General features: G+C 37.2%; 1 protein-coding gene across 1 annotated transcript; it reads right to left on the bottom strand.

Annotated features, from left to right (window-relative positions):
- Positions 1-362: 362 nt before the first annotated feature.
- slc6a3 (solute carrier family 6 member 3) lies at positions 363-19983 on the bottom strand. Its single transcript, XM_026925963.3, has 15 exons — positions 19718-19983; positions 18641-18938; positions 17298-17429; positions 13223-13436; positions 12365-12503; positions 12109-12243; positions 11628-11731; positions 8108-8232; positions 6390-6502; positions 5898-6026; positions 5605-5704; positions 4056-4156; positions 2825-2992; positions 2439-2510; positions 363-1630 (listed from the first exon to the last, which is right to left on the bottom strand). Exons 2-15 carry the CDS (start codon positions 18927-18929, stop codon positions 1607-1609), a joined length of 1845 nt encoding a protein of 614 aa, XP_026781764.1. The 5' UTR covers positions 18930-18938; positions 19718-19983; the 3' UTR covers positions 363-1606.
- Positions 19984-21455: the final 1472 nt, after the last annotated feature.

Raw genomic sequence — 21455 nt, 5'->3', positions numbered from 1 at the left:
CCATAAGCATACTGAGCATAAAGTAAAATTAAACAGCGTCCACGTTTGCGTGTAAAACATTACTTCATTGTTAGTAATTCTTTTGTAATTTTCATGAGGTATATTTTATTTCTAAAGCAAATAAAAAGCCAATACATTTTATAAATTAATACATTTCAAAAACAAATAATAAACTAAAAACAAATGAACAAACATAAATCAATAAATGGATGTAAAGAAAAAAATGGATTAAAAAAAAAAAATTATTTAAATACAATAAAAATTATATAGCAAAAACATACCCATGGACAAGCCAGTAACACATGAATAATCCGGAAACATAACGTAAATGTAAACAGGAAAACAAAACCACACTCAAATCATTTCATCCACAGGCTCTTTATTGATATTTTTACAGCAGGTGATAAATTTCACTTCGATACGTGATAAGAAACAATGCTATTGTGATAAATAAACATGTGCACATCTGATTTATTCTTTGTTATCAGCTTTTTGTTAAGAGAACAATTCTTGTTAAAAGAACAATTCAGCTGAAAAAAATTGAAATTTACTTTCCACTGTTCCACCATGTTTTGCACTTAAGCTACTCATCTTAAATTTGTACATTTTCACCAAGTGGTTTGTTTGACTGTAGTTTTATTTGAAAGTAAAATATTCTGCAATATTCTCACAAAAAATAATAAGAAATTCATAAATCGTAAATTCAAATTTGTATAGATTTTTTCACTGAATGTCATATATATATCATATAATGAATTATTGGCTCATGTCTAATACAAATCACGCTAAATATTTGTGAAAATATAAACAATGGAGTAAAGCTGATGCACAAATATGGCTTAATTAACTCGAAAAACCTGATCAGCACGTCCATCATTATTCTCATTTCAAACACAAATAATATGTATAGACTTTACTATATCACTAGATATTAAACATTATTTGTTTCTAGGTTCTTAGTCAGTATACAGTTTTTGACACTTCAATCACATTGATCAATAAGGCTCAGTTTATACTCTAATCACAAAAAAATATAGAAACAGTAAACAGTCGTCGTAACAGTCATCGTATAGCGAGAATTTGGCCATGTCCCAAACGCTAGAATTCACGCCTGCTTGCTTCTTTAATGTTCGCCATTTTGAAAAAAATATCACTAAAACAGAGTCCACTCTAGCGATATTGTAATAACCGTAATTGCAGTGTTTTTTTTTTTTTTTATTTCAGCATGGTGCTAGTTTGAGTTTCTGAGAAACTCTGTGTTCTCCGTGTTGCTTTAGCACTGGGAAATGGCCGCAAAATAAAATCCTTAAAAAAAAAGTGATCTGTAAGTTATGTCGAGCACTAATTTATTAATCATTCCTAACCACTAATTAACAAGGTTTCTCGCTGATTGTTTCCTGGTAGCTACTAGCGTTTGGGATACAGCCCAGATTTTTTTTCTGACAGAATGTCGACCATGTTGTAATCAAAACCACATCACTGCCACACTTTTAAATTTTTTTTAAATGCAAGAAAGAGAAGGACGAGACATACGGCTTGTTTGGCACACAGCGCCCCCTACAGAGCTGGAGGAATTTACTTTTTTTTTTAATTCTTTTTGCCACGTTCACACCACCAGCCAGTGATGAAGCTAAAAAGAAAACAGAAAACAAATCAGAACATTACATGCAGATATTAGGATTTGTTCATTCAAGTGCAAAAGTTAGCACCCCCTAAGAACAAAATGGGGAAAAAGAAATGAAATTTATAGAAACAAGATGTTTTTAATGTGTAACAAAAATGATTAGTGTATATTTTAAAAAGTCTGTTTTAAAAGTATGTACACCCTTTCTGAATGTTATGTAAATATTATTTTATAACTTGTATGCCAACATTTTGCCTTTCCCTTCAAAAAACTTTGAGGGACGCAAACTTTTACACTGTATTTTAAAAAAAAATTCAAACTTTTAATTAGTATAATGTTTATCTCAGACAGTATTATCCTAAAAATTGTTTTTATTTTTATATTTAAAAAAATAAATATAATAAATAAATAAATAAATAATTTATATATATATATATATATATATATATATATATATATATATATATATATATATATATATATATATATATATATATATACACACACACACAGTAAATGCTTGAAAGATGCATTATGCTCTGATAGTTGTTTTTTTTTTTGCAGTGGACAAAATGAAATAATTAAAAAAAGATGCAGTGTCAACTACGAAAGTTTTATAATTAATAATATAATTATAAAATCTTATTATTTGATAAAAGTCAGGTAGACACCTTTACTTTCTAGTTTTGGACTGAAAATAGTTTGTTTTATCAGTGTCCACTTGCTCTGACTTATTACTACTAGAAAACATTTTCAGCACAACTTGAATCATATTTAAAAAAATCTTTAGATTAAAAGTCTCATCTGAGTGTACCGTGAACTGTCGCACTTCACCGCGCTCCACCAGGTGATGCTCCGTCTCCGGCGTGATGGCATACGCCAGTTTCTACAACCAGAAAACAAATTCTTAGAAAACAAATTAGTGTGTAAATTGACTATACACAAAAAAATGTAGAACCCTTAAGGGTACTTTGGTTGTCCCTCTGAGGGAACCCTACAACAAGGTGATCTCCTCTCATAAAGGATTTATGCAGGATCCTTTAGGAAACTAAGAACACTTTATTATCCAGAGAAGAAGCTAGCAGGTTTGATGTGTTGTGGAAGAAACAGTATGCTAGTAATTATGCAGTCTTTTCCACGTTGTTGAGGTTTAAATGGAACGTAGCTAAGAGGTACACGTAAATGCTGCGGTGGACGTACGGTGCAGAAGCTTCCGGGCAGAACGCAGAACTTGTAGATGGCATAGATGGGAACCAAGATCATGGAGGAGATGGACAGACACCAGCCGAGCATGTTGGCCCACGTGGGGAATGAATACGAGCCGTATTTCGGGGGGTTAAAGGTCGCGAAGCTCACCACCACCATGAACTAGATACAGGATGGAAAAGGGAGAAAATGCAGTAATTAGTTTACAACAGGCAAAAAAAAAATTATTGTTGGCACCATCTAGAGGGAAATTTTCAGCTCTTGACCAATCAGACACCAAAAATTTTAGCATTTTACTCATTTCCCTAGTCAAGATATTTATTTTTTCGAAAACACCACCGTCCAGTGCAAAGATATAAAACCACCACCTTTGTTCTATCTGTCAGGTTTACTTTTTAATTCAATTTTATTTTTTATAGTGCATTTAACAATGGACATTGTCACAAAGCAACTTTACAGAAATATATAAATATATTTTTACTTTTAATGGTATCTGACAATCTTAATTAAATATAAATATTACACCACAAACTAGCTACCATTAAACAAAATGGTAGCTAGTTTCCTACATATTAGTAAAATGTAATGTCTGTATGTAGTAAAAATGTAAATGCCTTTTAGCTGACAGGTTTTGTCTCAGTAACCAATCAACAACCTGAATTTTCATCACGTGACTCATTTCTCTCGTCATGATTTTGTGGAACGCATGGCTGGAGCAAGGAAAAACCCTTTTGATATTTTTATTCACGTGGTACAGACGAATGGTATTATTAAGCACGTAGCTACCACGTAATGGCTTTTGTTAAATGCTAGCTAGTCAGCTATTTGATCAGTCTCTAGCTAGTAAGTTTAATTATTAATAATGTTGGCTAAGGACAAGATACTTATGTTTGTTGCTTTACAAGCTAGTTATTTTGGAGCTAGCTCTCTAGGTATGCAGGCATGAACCTATTTTTCACTGACTGAACTTCTTTATCATCATTATCATTACTTTGATCTACAGGAACAGCCATGTTGAAATAACATTTGTTTTTACTACTTAGAGGTGAAAACTTAAGCATAAGGGTCTTACTCAGGAGTTCAACAGTGGTGCTATGACAGTGCTGGGATTCGAACTTGGAGCCGTTTGGCTACTAGCGCTGGTTTAGCATGGGTAAATTCCAGCTCAAAACCAGTGCTGCATCATCACCAAATGGTTAAGTGATTAAAAAAAAGTGGCACGTACCAGCAGGAAACAGGGACTAACGAATTTCCAGCAGAGTCGCCAGTAAAATCCTGGTCGCTGCCCAATCATCTCCTGGATATCATCGCTGAAACGATCCACACCTACACACACACACACACACACACAGTTTATTTGAACTGTCAACAACTGGGGAACCATCAGAATTTCTTCCCTTTCAGTGTAAAGTGGGTGGGGCTAATCACAGGTAAAACATTGCGTAAGCTTCACCCTGACCAATCACAAGGCTCATGTTGTTTGTCCCACCCATGCTACATTTATTAAAACAACAGTCTTCAAGTGAAGAGTGTCTGAGCTAACAGCGAGCAAAAACCAACCTAGCAAGCAAAAGCTAGCCTTGTGAGTGAAAGGCGTTGGAAAGCCATCTAACTTAGAGACCGAAAGCTAATCTAGTGAGCATAGCTACTGTGTAACACTATAATTGGGTGGTTGCTACATGCTCATTTAAATATTAGGCCACACCCATTAGTGTTTTACTGCTTTCCATTTTGTGATTTTTGCTAAATGTTTTTCTGTAAAACTTATCATGATAACCCAATTCGTGATCACAACTGAACGCTCTCTCTGGTCCACATTTTGCCTTTTATACATGACCAAATGCTCTAATCAAAGAGGAAAGAGAGATTCAGAGAGACATTGTAGCTATAAATAGTGACACGCATTTCCTGCCGCAGGTCACTGTCAGTGACGATGCTCCTCAGGCACGACTCATTTTGCTTTTTCTGGAACAAAAGCCCAAGTGTTTAGGTCACAGCCTGGATCTCGGTGACCTTTCAGGTCAAAGGTCAATCAGTGTTCACTTCCTATTGGTCTCTGATGACCCTGCTGGTCTTTTGAAGTTCAGGTCAGTCGTTTAGCTGAGTTTCGCCTCGGGGAATGTTCGGAAAGTTCAGCATTCAGACACAAAACAGCAGGATTTACTCATCTGTAGAATTTTTTTTTTTGCTCCACTGAGTTAAAAGGTGAAACTTCTTTTGGATTTTAACCTGAAACAAAACTCAGGTCACATGATCGCCCCTTTAACCAGTGAAATTAAAAGCGAAATTATTGCACTCTTTTCAAATAATGAAATATTCAAAGAATAATTTGAATATTTCAAATAATGAAATATTTGGCCTGCGTTGTGAAGTATATGTTTGGGCCGTGCTCACAGTGGACTGGTAATGGTGCTCATGTGGCCTATGTAGTGAACAGGGTGTGTGGTTTGGGATACATCCACAATGGACCAATGGTGTTTGTATCTGATATAGTGAGTAGTGTGTGTGGTTTGGGACACATCCACACTGAGCTAATAATGGTGACCAGTTTATCCTGTGAATGGTTGAAAGAGGAACTAGATTACGGGTAAATGTGTAGCTCTCATACGAGGGTCATATGATGTCTGAGCCCAGTGGGATATCACTCAGGTGTGTCTAATGAAGCAAAGATGAATTGGAACACAACCAGCCTCTCTCATCCCTGATTGGCTGTCAATGCTGTAATGGAAAATCAGCTTTCCTGAACACACACACACACACACACACACACACACCATAAAACCAGGCGATGCCGATGGCTTCAATCAGCACACCGAAGAGGATCGATGTCCCTGCCGCAAAATGGTCCAACAATGTGAACACGTAGATTCCTCCCTGTAAGGAATGGATGGAATGGATGGAGAGAGAGAGAGAGAGAGAGAGAGAGGGAGAGATGGTCTTAGCACACAGTATTTACATCAAAGATTTTAACAATCAGAAAAAACTATGAATTCTGTCTCTCAAGTTTAAATCTAGTCTTAGTTCTGGTCCTAGCCTGTCCAGGCGGCCATATCTGTGTCTCACTCACATTGGTGACGCAGAAGAGCGAGATGAGGAAGGTGGACACCACGATGAAGAGTGTGAACAGTTCTCTGTGTTTGTGCAGGAACTTGAATTCGTCGATCAGGCCCGTGATCACTGACTCCATCCCGCCCATCTGCAGATAATAAAAAAAAACATGAATAATTATTGGACAGATTAATCAATTCCCACAATGCACCTCTCACCTCCGTTATAAACCGGTGTTCTCATGGACACTGATGCAACGAGGCAAAGTGTCCAAATTTCTATAACAGCAGCTCTGACAGTAGTGCAGCTGCATATCACACGTAATGCGCTCGTTGTCGTTTCTATAGTAGTTCACAGTTCACTTGTGAAGGAAACTTTAAAAAAGGCTTACTTGGGAAACGTTTTGTATGTTTCATTGATTTTAAAATGTTATTAGTTATTAGTGTGTTTTGGGTGTTTTAATAAACATGTTTTGACCCTAATTGCGCTCTGTATTTTTTGCGGTTCTTACAGCGCTGTCGATGCCCAGCGTGAGCAGCATGATGAAGAAGATCACGGCCCAGACGGAGGAGCCTGGCAACGTCGCAATGGCTTCTGGGTAAATTATAAACACCAAACCAGGACCTGCAGGACATGAGATAAACATGTTACATTATTAATGTCTGTCTTTCCATCCAAAGGTCTGTCTCCATCTGTTCCTTCATTCATGTAAGGGTCGGTCTGTCTCCTCATCCATCCATCCATTCGTCCATCCATCTGTCAGTCTCCATCTATTTATTCGTCAATCTGGCCATCCATCCATCCATCTAGCCCCAGGTCTATCCATATGTCTCTCTCTATCCATCCTTCCATCCATCCGAAAGTATTACGTTTATGGGTCTGCCTCATCCATCTGTCCACAGATTTGCCTCCTTCATCCATCCACACATATCTCATCCATCCATCAACCCATCCAAGGGTATTGTATTCATCAATCCATGCATACATACATACATACATACATACATACATAAATCATCCATAGGTCTGCCTCATCCAACTATCTATCCATCCTTAGGTCTCTCATCCATTCATCCATCCATCCATCCATAGGTCTGCCTCATCCAACCATCCATCCATATGTCTGTCTCATCTATCCACCTATCCATCCATCCTTAGGTCCTTAATCCTTGTAGGACTTGTCTGTCTTTCTGTTGAGTTATCTGTCTGTCTGTCTTGCTCTCTCAATCTGTCCATCCTTAAATGTGTTTTCAAAGCGTCTGTCTCCTTCACTGTCTCTCTTTCAAAGATTTCCTCAGTCTGCCAGTTCAGAGCTACTTTTAGCTTGAAGGTTTTTTGAAATGGACAAATAAATAATCTGGCAATATGAAGTTAGAAAATAATAATATAATGCAAGAAAGAACATTAAACTTTTCTACAATTTCCATTTTCTTCTGCCATTCGTGATTAAGCATGATGTACATGTATGTCTGGATATGGACGGAATTAATGTAATAATTGTGATATTGGGATTGTAAAATTAATCCTAATGGGAAGGAAAATGGGCAGTTTTTACAAGAGAAATGATTTTTTTGAGTTGTTTTTAACCTTTTTTTTCCCATCACTCAGTTATAACAAACAGCTTGGTAACTCGGTCATCATGCCCAAGTCACTCTCAACACTTCCTTCCAGACTGTTCTACCACATCTTTTATCTCATTTTTCCTATTTTTTTCCCCTTAACACTCTTGATTCTTGTGTGATTGATTTTTAATCAATTTTTAAACTATCTAATCAGATCTTGGATGTCAACACACGAAGCTCACGGGAGGTGAGAAAAGATAAATCACATAAAGAATTTCAGATTATACATTTAGCTATGGGCTAAACCAAAGGCATGTGCAATGAGACATTCTCCATATTTAAATTTGATGACACTACTGATGAATATAAGGTGTATCTAGCTAAAAATGTAAAATAGTGGGTGGAGACAATGTGAACAGATCACCTGCACTGTGATTTGGTGTGACCTGAAAGTCACTTCAGGAACAGAGATAGTGTGTAAATTAATACAACTGAAGAGCAGGTATTAAATTTGTGAAAAACTCAACACTGCTATCAAGAACAAATTAGCATACTCATTTAAATACTGTTTCCTCCTCTTACTGATATCCATCTAGTCCAGTCTCTCAGTTTTCAGCAGATCATTGTATTGTGTATAGTTCCCTGTCCTCACAGAGCACGCACTCACCATCAGTGGCGACTTTATCAAGGGCCACATTGTGTTTCTGCGACATGTAGCCCAGGAAGGAGAAGATGACAAAGCCGGAGAAGAAGCTGGTCAGCGAGTTGATGGAGCTGGTGATGATGGCATCTCTGTGAACACACAGTAAACAGGCCTGAGCTGATGATTAGATGAGTATCACTGATTTGCACATTTAACTCTTGTAATGTGTGGAGTCAAATCTGAAAATGGCAACTGCAATAAGCAACAGACCTATTAATGTCTGATAGGAAGTTAATACATAGTGTACAGTGTTTGTATGCATGTGTGTATATGTGAGTGAATTTTGTGTATGTGTGGGTACCTGTGTGTTGCACTGTGTCCAGTATGACTTGCAGTGTGTGTGTACAATGTGAGTTGGAGTGTGTACAATGTGTGAGTTGCAGTGTTTATGCAATGTGTGAGTTGCAGGGTGTGTGCAATGTGTGACTTGCAGTGTGTGTACAATGTGTGACGTGCAGTGTGTGTACAATGTGAGTTGCACTGTGTCCAGTATGACTTGCAGTGTGTGTGCAATGTGCGAGTTACAATGTGTGAACAATGTGAGTTGCAATGTGTCCAGTATGACTTGCAGTGTGTGTAAAATGTGAGTTGCAGTGTGTCCAGTATGACTTGCAGTGTGTGAACAATGTGAGTTGCAGTGTGTCCAGTATGACTTGCAGTGTGTGTGTACAATGTGTGAGTTGCAGTGTGTCCAGTATGACTTGCACTGTGTGTGCGCAATGCAAGTTGCAGTGCGTGTACAATGTGTGAGTTGCAGTGTGTCCAGTACGACTTGCACTGTGTGTGCGCAATGCAAGTTGCAGTGTGTGTACAATGTGTGACTTGCAGTGTGTCTACAGTGTGTGAGTTGCAGTGTGTGGACAATGTGTGACTTGAAGTGTGTGTGCAATGTGTGAGTTGCAGTATGAGTTGCAGTGTGTGTAGAATGTGTGAGTTGCAGCGTGTCCAGTATGACTTGGAGTGCGTGTACAATGCGAGTTGTGTACAAAGCAATGTGTTGCTTGCAGTGTGTGTGCAATGTGTGACTTGCAGTGTGTGTGCAATGTGTGAGTTGCAGTGTGTCCAGTATGACTTGCAGTGTGTGTGTGTGCAATGTGTGAGTTGCAGTGTGTGAACAATGTGAGTTGCAGAGTGTACAATGTGCGAGTTGCAGTGTGTCTAGTATGACTTGCAGCGTGTGTCTGTGACTTGCAGTGTGTAAAATGTGAGTTGCAGTGCGTCCAGTATGAACTGCAGTGGGTGTGTACAATGCGAGTTGCAGTGTGTGTACAATGTGTGAGTTGCAGTGTGTGTACAATGTGCATTGTGTGTCCAGTATGACTTACATTGTGTGTACAGTGAGAGTTGCACTGTGTACAGTGTGAGTTGCAGTGTGCCCAGTATGACTTGCAGTGTGTATAGTGTGAGAGTTGCAGTGTGTCCAGTATGACTTGCAGTGTGTGTACAATGTGTGTTGTAGTGTGAGTTACAGTATGACATGCAGTGTGTGTACAATGTGTGTTGTAGTGTGAGTTACAGTATGACTTGCAGTGTGTGTACAATGTGTGTTGTAGTGTGAGTTACAGTATGACTTGCAGTGTGTATAGTGTGAGAGTTGCAGTGTGTCCAGTATGACTTGCAGTGTGTGTACAGTGTGTGTTGTAGTGTGAGTTACAGTATGACATGCAGTGTGTGTACAATGTGTGTTGTAGTGTGAGTTACAGTATGACTTGCAGTGTGTGTACAATGTGTGTTGTAGTGTGAGTTACAGTATGGCTTGGAGTGTGTGTACAATGTGTGTTGTAGTGTGAGTTACAGTATGACTTGCAGTGTCCAACATGCATTTGGATTGTGTACACAGTGTGAATACTATGTGTACAGTGTGTTTACAGTGACTACATGTACAGTGACTACTATGTATAGTGTTGCAGTGTGAATGAAGTGGGTGTAGTGTGCATTGAGTACACATGTGTGTGTATAGTGAATGTACAGAGTGCACGTTGAGTGAATACAATGTGAGTAAAATGAGTGTATACTGTGTGTGTGCGTTCACTTTGTCTGAGTACACTGGGTGCAGTGTGTAGTTTGTGTGAGCACTGTATGTGAGTAAGATATGTATGTGTCTACACAGTGAGTTGAGTCAGTACATTGTGTACAGTATGAGTTAGGTGTGTGTACAGTGAGTGCAGTGTGCATGTGTACAATGAGTTAATCCAGTGTGTGTGTACAGTGAGTATTTTGTCTACAGTGTATATGCAGTGTGTATACAGTAGGTGTACAGTGTGATTAATTTTGTGTACAGTGGGTAGGGTGCATGAGTACTGTGTGTATAGTGTGTCTCTACAGTGAATGTACATTGAGTACATGTGTACTGTCTGTGTGTACATTTTATAGTGTGCATGTGTGTACAGTTGTATGTTGAGTGAGTACATGGTGTGTGTACAGTGAGTGTAATTTGTCTATGGTGTGTGTGCAGTGTGAGTACACTGTGTAGTATGATTAAGTACAATTTATACAGTGTATGTGTATGTCTACTGTTGTACAATATAGAGTGCCTGTGTAGAGTGTGTGTGAGTACAGTGTGTATATAACGAGTGTACGTTGAGTGTGCATCTGGTGTGTGTACAGTGAGTGTACTTTGGCTATGCTGTATGTGTGGTGCGTATGCAGTGTGAATACAATGTGTAGTATGATTGAATATAATATATACAGTGTGTAATGTGCAGGAGTACTGTGCGTGTACAGTGTATTTAGTGTGTCTGTACATTGTGTGTGGAAAGTATGAGTATGGTAAGTGTACACTGTGTGTGTGTGTACAGTGTGTACTGCCTGTGTGCATAGTTTAGTGTGTATGAATTTAGTGTGTTTAGTGTGTGTACAGTGAGTGTACTTTCTCTGCGTATGTTCTCTGTATGTATACAGTGAGGGTACAGTGTGAGTAGTGTTTGTGTGTATTGTATGTAGTATGATTGAGTGCAATTTATAGTTTGTGTGCAGTGTGTTGTGTGCATCAGCACTGAGTTCAATGTATAGTACAGAGTGTACAGTATGTGTTCCTGTAGCAGTTGTTGGTAAATTTGTTGTACCTGAAGAAGGTGATTAAAACAGTGTGTGTGTACAATGTGTATGGTCAGTGTGTGCATGTGTGTACCTGTAGCAGTTGGTGAATTTGCTGTATCTGGGGAAGGAGGTTTGAGTATGAGTGTACAGTGTGTGTGCAGTGACTACACTGTGGTGTCGCAGTGTGTATATAGCGAGTAGTGTGTGTGAGTACAGTGAATGTGAGTTCAGTGTGTGTATGGTTTATGTACTGTGAGTACAGTGTGTTTCCAGTGTGCGCAGTGTGTAGTGTGCATGAATACTGTGTGTGAGTTCAATGAGAGTAAGGAGAGTGAAAGGTGAGTCTACTGTGTGTACAGTGTATGTATGTATGAAAAGTGTGTACCTGTAGCATTTCTTGTTGATTTTGTAGCTGGTGAAGGCAATTAAATCTGTGTGTGTGTACCTGTAGCAATTGTTGGTGAATTTGTTGTAGCTGGAAAAGGCGATTAAAACACCGAAGCCGACTCCTAAAGAGAAGCAGATTTGCGTTGCCGCCTCAATCCAGACCTACACACACACACACACACACACAAAGCGGCCGCAGTGCCATCATTAGGGATAATTGCAGGAACTCATTGAGCTCAGAGATGAAAGGAACTCGTTGAATGCAGGGTAATTTTGCAAATTGCCGCTGCTCGTATGCGTCTAATCTAATTCTCAAACTGCAGCTTTGAGGCCGTTTGAGCGAGTGACCAGCGAGACATGGCGAAATTTATCACAAACACGGACAACGATCCAGCAATTCACACTCTTCACCATGATACACGAGGAAAAGATACGGATTAGACCACGTTTACACTGTTATAAACTTACCCATCCTATCACTGTAAACAGCTCTGTACATAATGATCCGTGTGTGTGTGTGTGTGTGTGTGTGTGTGTACCTGAGCATCACACAGGCGCAGGAAGTCCACACTCAGGTAGGCTTTAATGCCATCGATGGCTCCAGGCAGAGTCACACCCCGCAGCAGGAGAACCGTCAGAACTACGTAAGGCATCGTGGCAGTGATCCACACCACCTACACACACACACACACACACACACACAGAATTTATTATTGTCGTGACTGTCTGTATTTTTATATATAATTCCGTAATTCATTTAAGTTTCCACACTTCTGATAGAAAGAACTGTCTTACTTTGCCTGAGGTCTTGACTCCCTTCCACAGACTGAAGTAAAGGACGACGATGACGACAGCGAGACAGGAAGTGAGCTGCCAGCGAGGCAGGCCGAGATTATCGATCCCCGTACTGTCCTGTAGGTGCAGTACACCACGCCTGCAGAAAAAACACATTTATAAATGACAAATAACGACATTGATCAAGATAATAAACATTCAGTCCTACAGGATATCGCTGTTCATTACTTAGCGATGATGCAGCTCATTGGAAACATTTCTTAAACATTATCTTTATGTAATGTTGATAGAATTTCATGAAGGTCAAAAAGAGAGGAGCTTAAGTTAAATCTTTATAATGTGACATCACCCTTACTTTTCATATTTGTAGCTGCATGTAGTATAAAATAGTTTTTTTTTTTACTACCTAATGTCATAGTTTAGATGAACATAGCTACACAACATTATCCAGCTAACTTGTTAGTTTAGCTAACATGACAAAACTTGCTTAGCGGTAGCTTTCTGATAAGTAGCTAATGCAGTTTCAAAGTCAAGCTAGTAATGATTAGGCTACTTCTGGTCAAATTTGCTAGCAAGATAGCTAAAAAAACTATTGTGTAAATAAAACCAGGAACCATATTCAGAACCAGCAACAAAATATCATAGCTATATTACAATTTTTATATTATAAGCTAGATAAAAACCTTGTTAGCAAGTTTGGCTAGCTATGAAACATCAGCAGTAATGTAAGCATTAGTGAATATCTGGCTAATATTAGCCTAGTGCTGCGTTTACATAGTCAACTTGCAGAGCTAATAGCTAGCTAGTGTTACTGATTAAATTTTAACTTTGTGTTTTATAGCACACACACGCACGCACTCGAAGTACTCCAAAGCGGGCGTGGCTTTGTGCGAGTCATTCAGGAAGGTGGCGTTCAGGTCGGAGCAGTTTGCACTGTTCCACGTGTTGTTGCAGTTGACCCATGGCAGCTCGGCGGAGAACGACGAGAACAGGTAGAACAGCGCCCAGGCAATGATGACATTATAGTAGAAACCCACATACAGCGAGATGAGGATCACCGTGAAGCCAACACCTGAGGACGGGGGAATGTACAGTACTTACAAATGATAGCAAAAATACGTTTTCATGATTCCTAGCTTGAGTGAGAAATTAAATTTGATGACTAGAGTCTAATGTTCTTGCTGCTAGTGGACTTTTAGATCAAGCTGCAGTTTTAAAATCTCATCGTTTCTGACTTACCATCACAAAAAGACATCTCATTTTTCTTCTTGTATTTTTTTCATCAACAGCCCAAAGCAGTGTTAATAAATCATCAAATCCCTCGGGCCACAAACCAGGAGGAAAATAGCTCGATTATTTTTTCCTCAGCACAGACAGGGAATGTGAAGCAGTAACAATGAATGTGAAAAGTTTTAAAAACATGTTTGTTTCAATGAATTTACAGTGCCGGCCATAATTATTGGCACCTTTCATAAAATGAACAAGCACTAAACACAATAAGTCAAATTCTCCACACAAACAATGGTCTCGTTCTTTAAAAAAATTAAGTTTTCTCTTATATTTTGGCTAAATATATGTGCAAAAATGATTGACATCCCTACGGAATATTTCTTGAAAAAACTTATTGTCCTTTGCTCTCAGTAACCAGATATTATCTTTGTTCCAACAAAAAACAACTACTTTTTAAATTAAATGACATTTAATCTTTAAATATACTATTGACACCCTTTAAGGAATATTTTAAATTGTCATTCAAATTTGCTGTTAGTCCCCAAGATGTTTGTATCATTACTTTTAAACATGTCCTGTTTCCATGAGATATAAATTAAAGGTTGTACACATGTAAAATCCTGTAAGCTCCCTTCATGGCAGGTGTTATCAAATATAAATGATAAAAGTGCTGATCATTTTGAATCCAGCATTTTGTAGAAAAAATGCACTACATAAAAATTGTTCGAAAAACAAAATTTTAAATAATTAGATCATGTCTGAGTATACTTGAGCTCAAAACATCACTTGTTGCGTGTGGTATGCCATTCATAGGATTGTATTTGCTCATTTTCTGGAGGGGTGGCAATAATTCTGGAATGCACTGTAACTGCGTTAGGGTGCTGTCTGATTTTCTCCATCTGTTATTTTTACACCTCATCAGGAGGATCCCTAAGCTTGACAAGGGGTTTAATATTGGGGATTTTCTAATTGCTCTAATTGCGTTGTGATAAAATAACTCTAAAGAGACTGTCTGGATCAGAGGGATGTCTGTCACTAAGGTGTAAAGGGAGGGGGGTTTGCTAGGAGACACATTCACGTCATCTCATTGTGTGAGATGTGCAATTTTCAGCGCTTTGGAGAGCATCGATCGCGAGGAAGTGAACGTGTTGATCAGCAGTAATTACAGTAATCTCCCGCAGAGTGGCAGGCGCACAGAAAACAGAGCTTGTCATTAAGATGTCTGTCTTTCTCTTTCTTCGTCTCCCTCATTCTGACAGCTCGGTCTGTTGTGAATCTAAATCTGATCACACACCTGTAGCTCTACACACACACACACAGCAAGTTTGGACTTGTTTGAAATTTCACATTGTGAAAAGACAATCATGTTCTTACTCCCTTGATGAATAAGCTAGTTTGAATAACATCCTGTGGTAAATTTAGCTACTCAAACTTGGCTTTATCTAGTTTGGAAAATATCCTACAGGAGTGTTAGTTTTTCTGAATGACCTCCGTGACCACCTGTGGTAAATTTAGCCAGCTAGGCATACAACGTCCTGTTGTAACTAGTTCGAATAACATTGTGCACTAAAATGTAGCTAGGTACAGTAACCTTCTGTGGTGAACCTGGCTAATCAGAGTAGTCAAGGTAACATCTTTCGGTACCTTTAGGTAGTATGAATAATGTCCAAAAACTCCTGTCATAAATCTAGCTAGATACAATAACATCCTGCGCTACATTTGAAGTAGCGATAATGTCCTGTGGTAAACATAGCTACTTAAATGAGCAACCAGTGGTATGTTTAGCTAATTTGAATAATGTCCTATGGCAAGTTTGAATCATATTTATAACCTTGTGTGGTAAATTTATCCTGCTAGACATAACATTTTGTGTTTTAGCTAGTTAGATTATCATCTTGCGGTAACATTAGCAAGGAAATAACCTTGTGATCATTTTAGCAAGGAAATGTGTGATCATTTTTGCTAGCTAGACCCTCCTGTGGTGGCATTGGCTAGCTAGATATATCATTCTATGTTAACTTTAGCTTTAATATCTATAAACTCACACGGTAAATTTAGCTAGCTAGACATAACGTTATGTGGTAACTTTAGTTGGAATAGCAGGCTTTGGTGATATTAGCTAAATGAAATTACATCCTGTGGTCACTTTATTTAGAATAATTTTCTCTGGTAAACTTTGCTGGTTAGACTAGCAACATATGGTACATTTAATTGTTTTGAGTAATATCTGGTGGTAACATTAGCTAGTTTAAATATCATTCTGTGGTAATTTTAGCTATTTAGAATAACATTCTGTGGTAAATTTGGCTAGTTAAACTAACATCTTGTGGTAGCTTGAGCTAGCAATACATAACTTTCTTTTGGTATATTAGTTGTGTTGACATTATTAGTGATTGTAACTTGGCAAGTTTTTCTGCTTATTTTTACATGCTAGGCTCCTCCAATTAATGTAAAAAAAGAACTTGCAGCTCCTCTTTTTTCTCTTAAAGTATTGTTTTTGGTTCTCTCATTCATAAAAATGTATTTTCTAAGGTGTATAATTCCTTTTCCCATATTCTAGATATTAAGTATTTTCCGCACTTTGAGATATACTTTTTATTTTTGGCTGAAGTATATGTAAAGTAAAAAGGCCTGGTACATTACTGTGGGTAATACAGTGAAGCAACGCTTACTTACTATGTATACTGTGCATATTTTGGGGATGAAAAATATGCTAAGTGTTCACCAAAGATCAGGAAAATTATAAAAATATATATATGTATGTACATACGTATATGTATGACGTATATGTATGACAAGTAGAATTTCTAGGAAAAACCTGCAGTGAAGGTCACACAGATCTGAGGCCTCTTGAAGCGTGTTAATTCTCTCCCTCCAGTCAACTCACGTTAACACGACATGCTTTTAGGGTTTTGAGACTAAAAGCCAATTTGACTGTCTTCCATTTCAGAGTTTTTATTGAGAGATAAATGGTACCTGTCTCGTGTCTGACTGAACATGTCCTCTCTGTTCTTCATCCAGGCGATGCACTGCGTGTACACCACACCTAACACCCAGCGTTCACGGAAAACGACTAACACCTGATACCGACTTCATTACCGATATGACACTACAGCAGGTATGTACCTGTATTACACTTTTATCATATTTTATATTTAATAACCTTTAATCATATTTTCATTGTTGTTTTTTTTTATTTGACATTAAATATAGATTCCTTATTCAGTACAAAATAGTAATAAATTGCTGAATTTTGTGCACCTACTGATGCAAATTGAGAAGGAAAGCACATGACCACATGGCTAGAGTAGTGATATTGTTGCTAGGCAACTGGAAAATATGAGTTGCACAAGCTAGCTAATCACTAGTCTGTTTTACATTGTACTGATTCTTTTACACTAGCGTGTTTTACACTGGCGGCTTTTAGATAAGTGCAAAGGCAGAGTGATGATGTAAACATGACAAAACCACCTGGAATTTCAACATTATCATCAGATGTGTTGGTAAATTACTAAGAAGCAATTTTGTAAACTAAACTAATGCTGTGATTGTACTTAACTTTGAATCGACAGCTAATTGAGCAACTGTCAGTTCTGCCATATTGAATAACATCAATGTGTTATAAGATTGGAACAGTGCACACTTCTTAGTTTACCGCATATCACATCAGATAACGACAAATAAATCAGAGTCATGGTGTTACCTTTAAATATCGGACAAATCTTCCATACTCCTGCAGCTCCTTCACGGTTGTACTGTCCCAATGCTAATTCCATATAGAAGAGTGGCATTCCGGCAATCACCATGAAGAACAAGTAGGGGACGAGAAAGGCGCCTTGGTGGGGAATAGGAAACAAAAGTTATTATTGAGATCAGATTTGGACAGGAGATTGGACATTTTGTGTATTTTATTACTCATTTCTTTAAATAAATAACAATAAAGAAAAAAAATTACAAATAATTAAAAATGGATATTAAAAATCTTAATATAAATAAATAAACTTTAGTAAAGATTAATTTATTTTAAAATTAATTTAATAATTAATTTTTAAAAATACTATGCTATGAAAAAATTATTTTACGGGAAAATAATAAGAACCTCAGATAAGTGTGATCTAAAAGCAAGCACCTTTTACCAGACATGACTTCAAAAATGACCATTTGTCAGTGTTAAGCATGAAACAACGTATAACTGTGTGTCCATCAAAAACAAATGAAGAATTCTTTATGTAAATAAACTAGAAGCTAAGGCTGAGATCAGACATTTTTTCTTCACAGATCAGACCTTACAATGATGAGGAAAAAGAAAAAACAAATAATGAGATCAGACATACATACAGTCTATGATGGACATAGACATCAGATAAGACAGACATGTACATATTTATGTAATTATGTAGAATTATTGAGGCCAGACATTTTGTGTTTACAGATTGGACCTGATGTTCATCTCCTATATCTGAATACGTATATATGTCTCTCAAATATATCTAGAATGGCTCTTGAGTGCCACAACCACTAGGATTTTGCTGCTAACAAAATTAATAATTGATTTAAAAAAAAGCTTTGGATTGTACAGGTTTATTTGCACCCTGGGCATGTGTAATAATAATATAATTGTATAATGGCTCAGAACTGTTTATTTTAAAATGGTTCCAGTTGGGTCTCCAGAATGCCTTGGATTAACAGGGTAAGCAGGCTTGACAATTCCATAGCTGTATTGTCTGCTTGATGTCTGGAGAGGAGAAATGCATCTTCTGAGATCGAGTGGCTGGTTAATGCATTTCTAGGTGCTAATAAACGCTAGGTTTGCCAAGAATAGCCAAGAGCTTCTCCAAGCAGCTCAGTTCAGGAAAATCAGGTTTCTTACACAAAATTGTCTCAGTTAATTTGGAACTGATTTGCACCCTATCTTGGAGACATTTCTCCAGGTATCTGAACAGCTTCTGCTAAATGGTGACTTTCTCTGGCTTACTCTGGTAATCTTTTTTTTAAAAAGTTTACCAAAAAAATGAAATAAAAATCTTCTAAATTTTCTCCTCTTACCTCCTCCATTCTTGTAGCACAGGTATGGGAACCTCCAGACGTTAGCGAGGTCCACTGCGAAGCCGATGACCGACAGCAGGAAGTCGATTTTCTTGGCCCAGGTTTCTCGCTCCTCTCCAGATGGATGAGTCTGGCCGGTCGGTGCAACGAGGGCGGCAGTGGTGAACTGAACGCCGTTCTGCTCTTTCACCAGGATCAACTCCACCTCTTTGGGTCCTGTGGAGCCAGAGGGATTGGAGGGAGCGATGACGGAGGACATGAGTGCGGCCGGAGCTCTGCCTCTGAGCATGGGGCTTTGCTGAGGGAAGAGAATGCAGATGTAGAAAAGGAATGGATAACAGAAGGGGAAGGAGGGGAGGAGCAAGACGGCCATGTCGATGTTGCAAATCAGGAACGCTCCGAAAAACGGTCCCGACGTGACAGGCTGCCATGTTTGTTCACGGATCACAACCAGAAATTTCGAGAAACATGTTATATTGATTGATGCCTGATACTAGAAGTTCATAATAGGAATTTTCTGATCAATTCTAATATTATGATAAATATTACAGTTATTGACAAAATTAGGGAACATGAAATAAAAGCAAAAATCTTTAAAAACTACTTTAAAAATATAAAACATAAGTGAGGTATACTTGTAAATAAAAAATTATAAATATATATCTAGAGCTTCCAAGCAAGTACTAAAATTGTGCCTTTGATTAATAATGATCAGCACAACAAGCTCAATTAAACCTATAATTAAAGCCTGAATGGTGGTTTTTAAGAGTGTGGATATTTTATGGTGGAGAAGTATTAAAGAAAATAGATGGGGGAAATGTATATTGTTAAACACATTTTTTTTTGTATTAAATACATAAACAAATGGGAAAAATGTTATATAAAATGTTAAATAAAAATAAAATATTAAATACATAAATAATTTTATTTTCCTTCATTTAGTTTTAAAATGAATAAATAGATTGAGGGCTCAATCACAGGTTTAAAACTATAATAACAGAGTACTGTGGTGTAGAAACAAACACCTGTTGAGTCTTGAAAGCAACTCTTGATCAGAATAAAACGTTAAAGTCTTACCTTCAGCCGAGTTCAAAAGGAATTGCTTCTGAGAGGGGTAAAAATGAGAGGAGCAAAAAGGAAAAAAAAATTAATTGTCCATGTATAAATGCTGCAAGTTAAAACTCGCCATTGGTGTAAAACTAGAACTAAACTCTGGAGAAAAAAAAGATGAAGGAAGATATGGATAAGAAGATTATGTTTGTTAGATGTTTGTGGTCCAGCTGAGAGTGTGTGTGGGGCCACTAGGAATATGAGAGACAAGTGCCTTCCCACAATCCCTCCCCTCCTTTCTCTCTCACTCTATCCCTGTCCCCCTCCTCTCTCTCTCTCTCTCTCTCTCTCTCTCTTCCTCGGTTATTTCATCTCCTCCATCTCCGAGGTGATCGCGGTACATCCATTCTGTTAAACTGAGATATCACACAGGCAAATGTAAACATTATTGTAGCAAATGTGAGACAGAAGACACTTGTGTTTGCTTTTTTAATCTCTCTTCCAATCAGTGTCATTTACAAACCAATCTGGATTTGAAGGATGCTTGTTTTCTTGAAGTTCTGAACAAGATTGAAATAGATGCTACATCTAAGAACTTAAAGTTCATAAGCTAATTCAGTGGTTTTATTGGTCATTGAGTTCATTGTGAAATGTTTTGTATTAGTAGAAACATTTCTCCAGGAGCTTTGTAAATTCTAAGGTCTTCTAGATTAGATAATACTGTGCTCTGATCTCAGTTTCCTTCCAGTGTCCAGTTCTCATGAATAAAATATTACACTTAAAATTAATCGTTTTAATAAGTTTCAATGGGACACAAAAGACAGGGCCAAAGTTGGTGGTGGTGGGAAAAACATAACCATAAAATAAAATTATAAACTCTGATCATTGAACGGTGACCTCAAAATATCACCTTAAATTATAATCAAAACTACCACAACTTATGACTTCAAAATATAACCTTAAACACAAATCAATAGCTTAAAACCTCAAAACGAAATGTTAAATTCAAGTCAAAACTTTAGTTTCTAATCCAAAACATCAAAATAATACTTTACCATCAAATCAAAAACAGATTAATATCTAATTAAAACCTCAACATGCCTTCATCAAGAACATGAAATCAAAACGCTAAGCTTAAAATAAGACCTTAGCCTCAAATTTGAACCTCAAAATAACTGGCTGAAATAAATTTATTTTGAAATAAATTCAATATGGCTATTAATATTTGTCTTTGAAAATTAAGCATTAGATTAGAATGGTTAGAAACAAAATGTTTACAACCAAAACCTAACATTTGTAACTAAAATATGGACAACAGCCTCAGAATAAAACCCGAAAATCTTACTATCTAATCAAAAACCTCAGAATTAAACTCTAATCAAATATTTAGTCTTTAATCAAATAATACTTTATCATCGAATAGAAAACACATTAATAATCCAATTAAAACCTCAAAATAAAACTTTTCCCTTTCATCAAAAACACGAAATCAAAACGCTAGGCAGAAAATAAGACATTTTAATTCAAATTAACTTCAAAATAACTTGCTAGCCATGCATTTTCCATTTCATTTTCTAAATTGTATTGTCTTAAATGTTTGCTATTTTTGAAATTGCTTTGAATTAACAAAGATTAGGCATACAATTAAAAATTAACATTACATTAGTATGTCTAAATGCTGTAAAAAAAAAATAAATGTGTACAAATTTGAAAATCAAAACAATTTAAAAATAAACAAAAATATTTACAACCGAAAACTATTTGT

Source organism: Pangasianodon hypophthalmus, chromosome 1 (genome assembly GCF_027358585.1).
Source record: "Pangasianodon hypophthalmus isolate fPanHyp1 chromosome 1, fPanHyp1.pri, whole genome shotgun sequence".
Classification (NCBI taxonomy): Eukaryota; Metazoa; Chordata; class Actinopteri; order Siluriformes; family Pangasiidae; genus Pangasianodon; species Pangasianodon hypophthalmus.
Note: the sequence above shows the minus strand (reverse complement) of the source record. Positions and strands in the feature narration are given on the sequence as shown.

Excerpts from the sequence above, each read along its gene's own strand:
- slc6a3 (XM_026925963.3), bottom strand. The coding sequence starts at position 18,929 with ATGCTCAGAGGCAGAGCTCCGGCCGCACTCATGTCCTCCGTCATCGCT. Across the intron at positions 12,244-12,364 it reads GAGTCAAGACCTCAGGCAAA|GTGGTGTGGATCACTGCCAC; the intron begins GTAAGACAGTTC and ends GTGTGTGTGTAG. Across the intron at positions 6,027-6,389 it reads CGCTGGGCATCGACAGCGCT|ATGGGCGGGATGGAGTCAGT; the intron begins GTAAGAACCGCA and ends TATTATCTGCAG.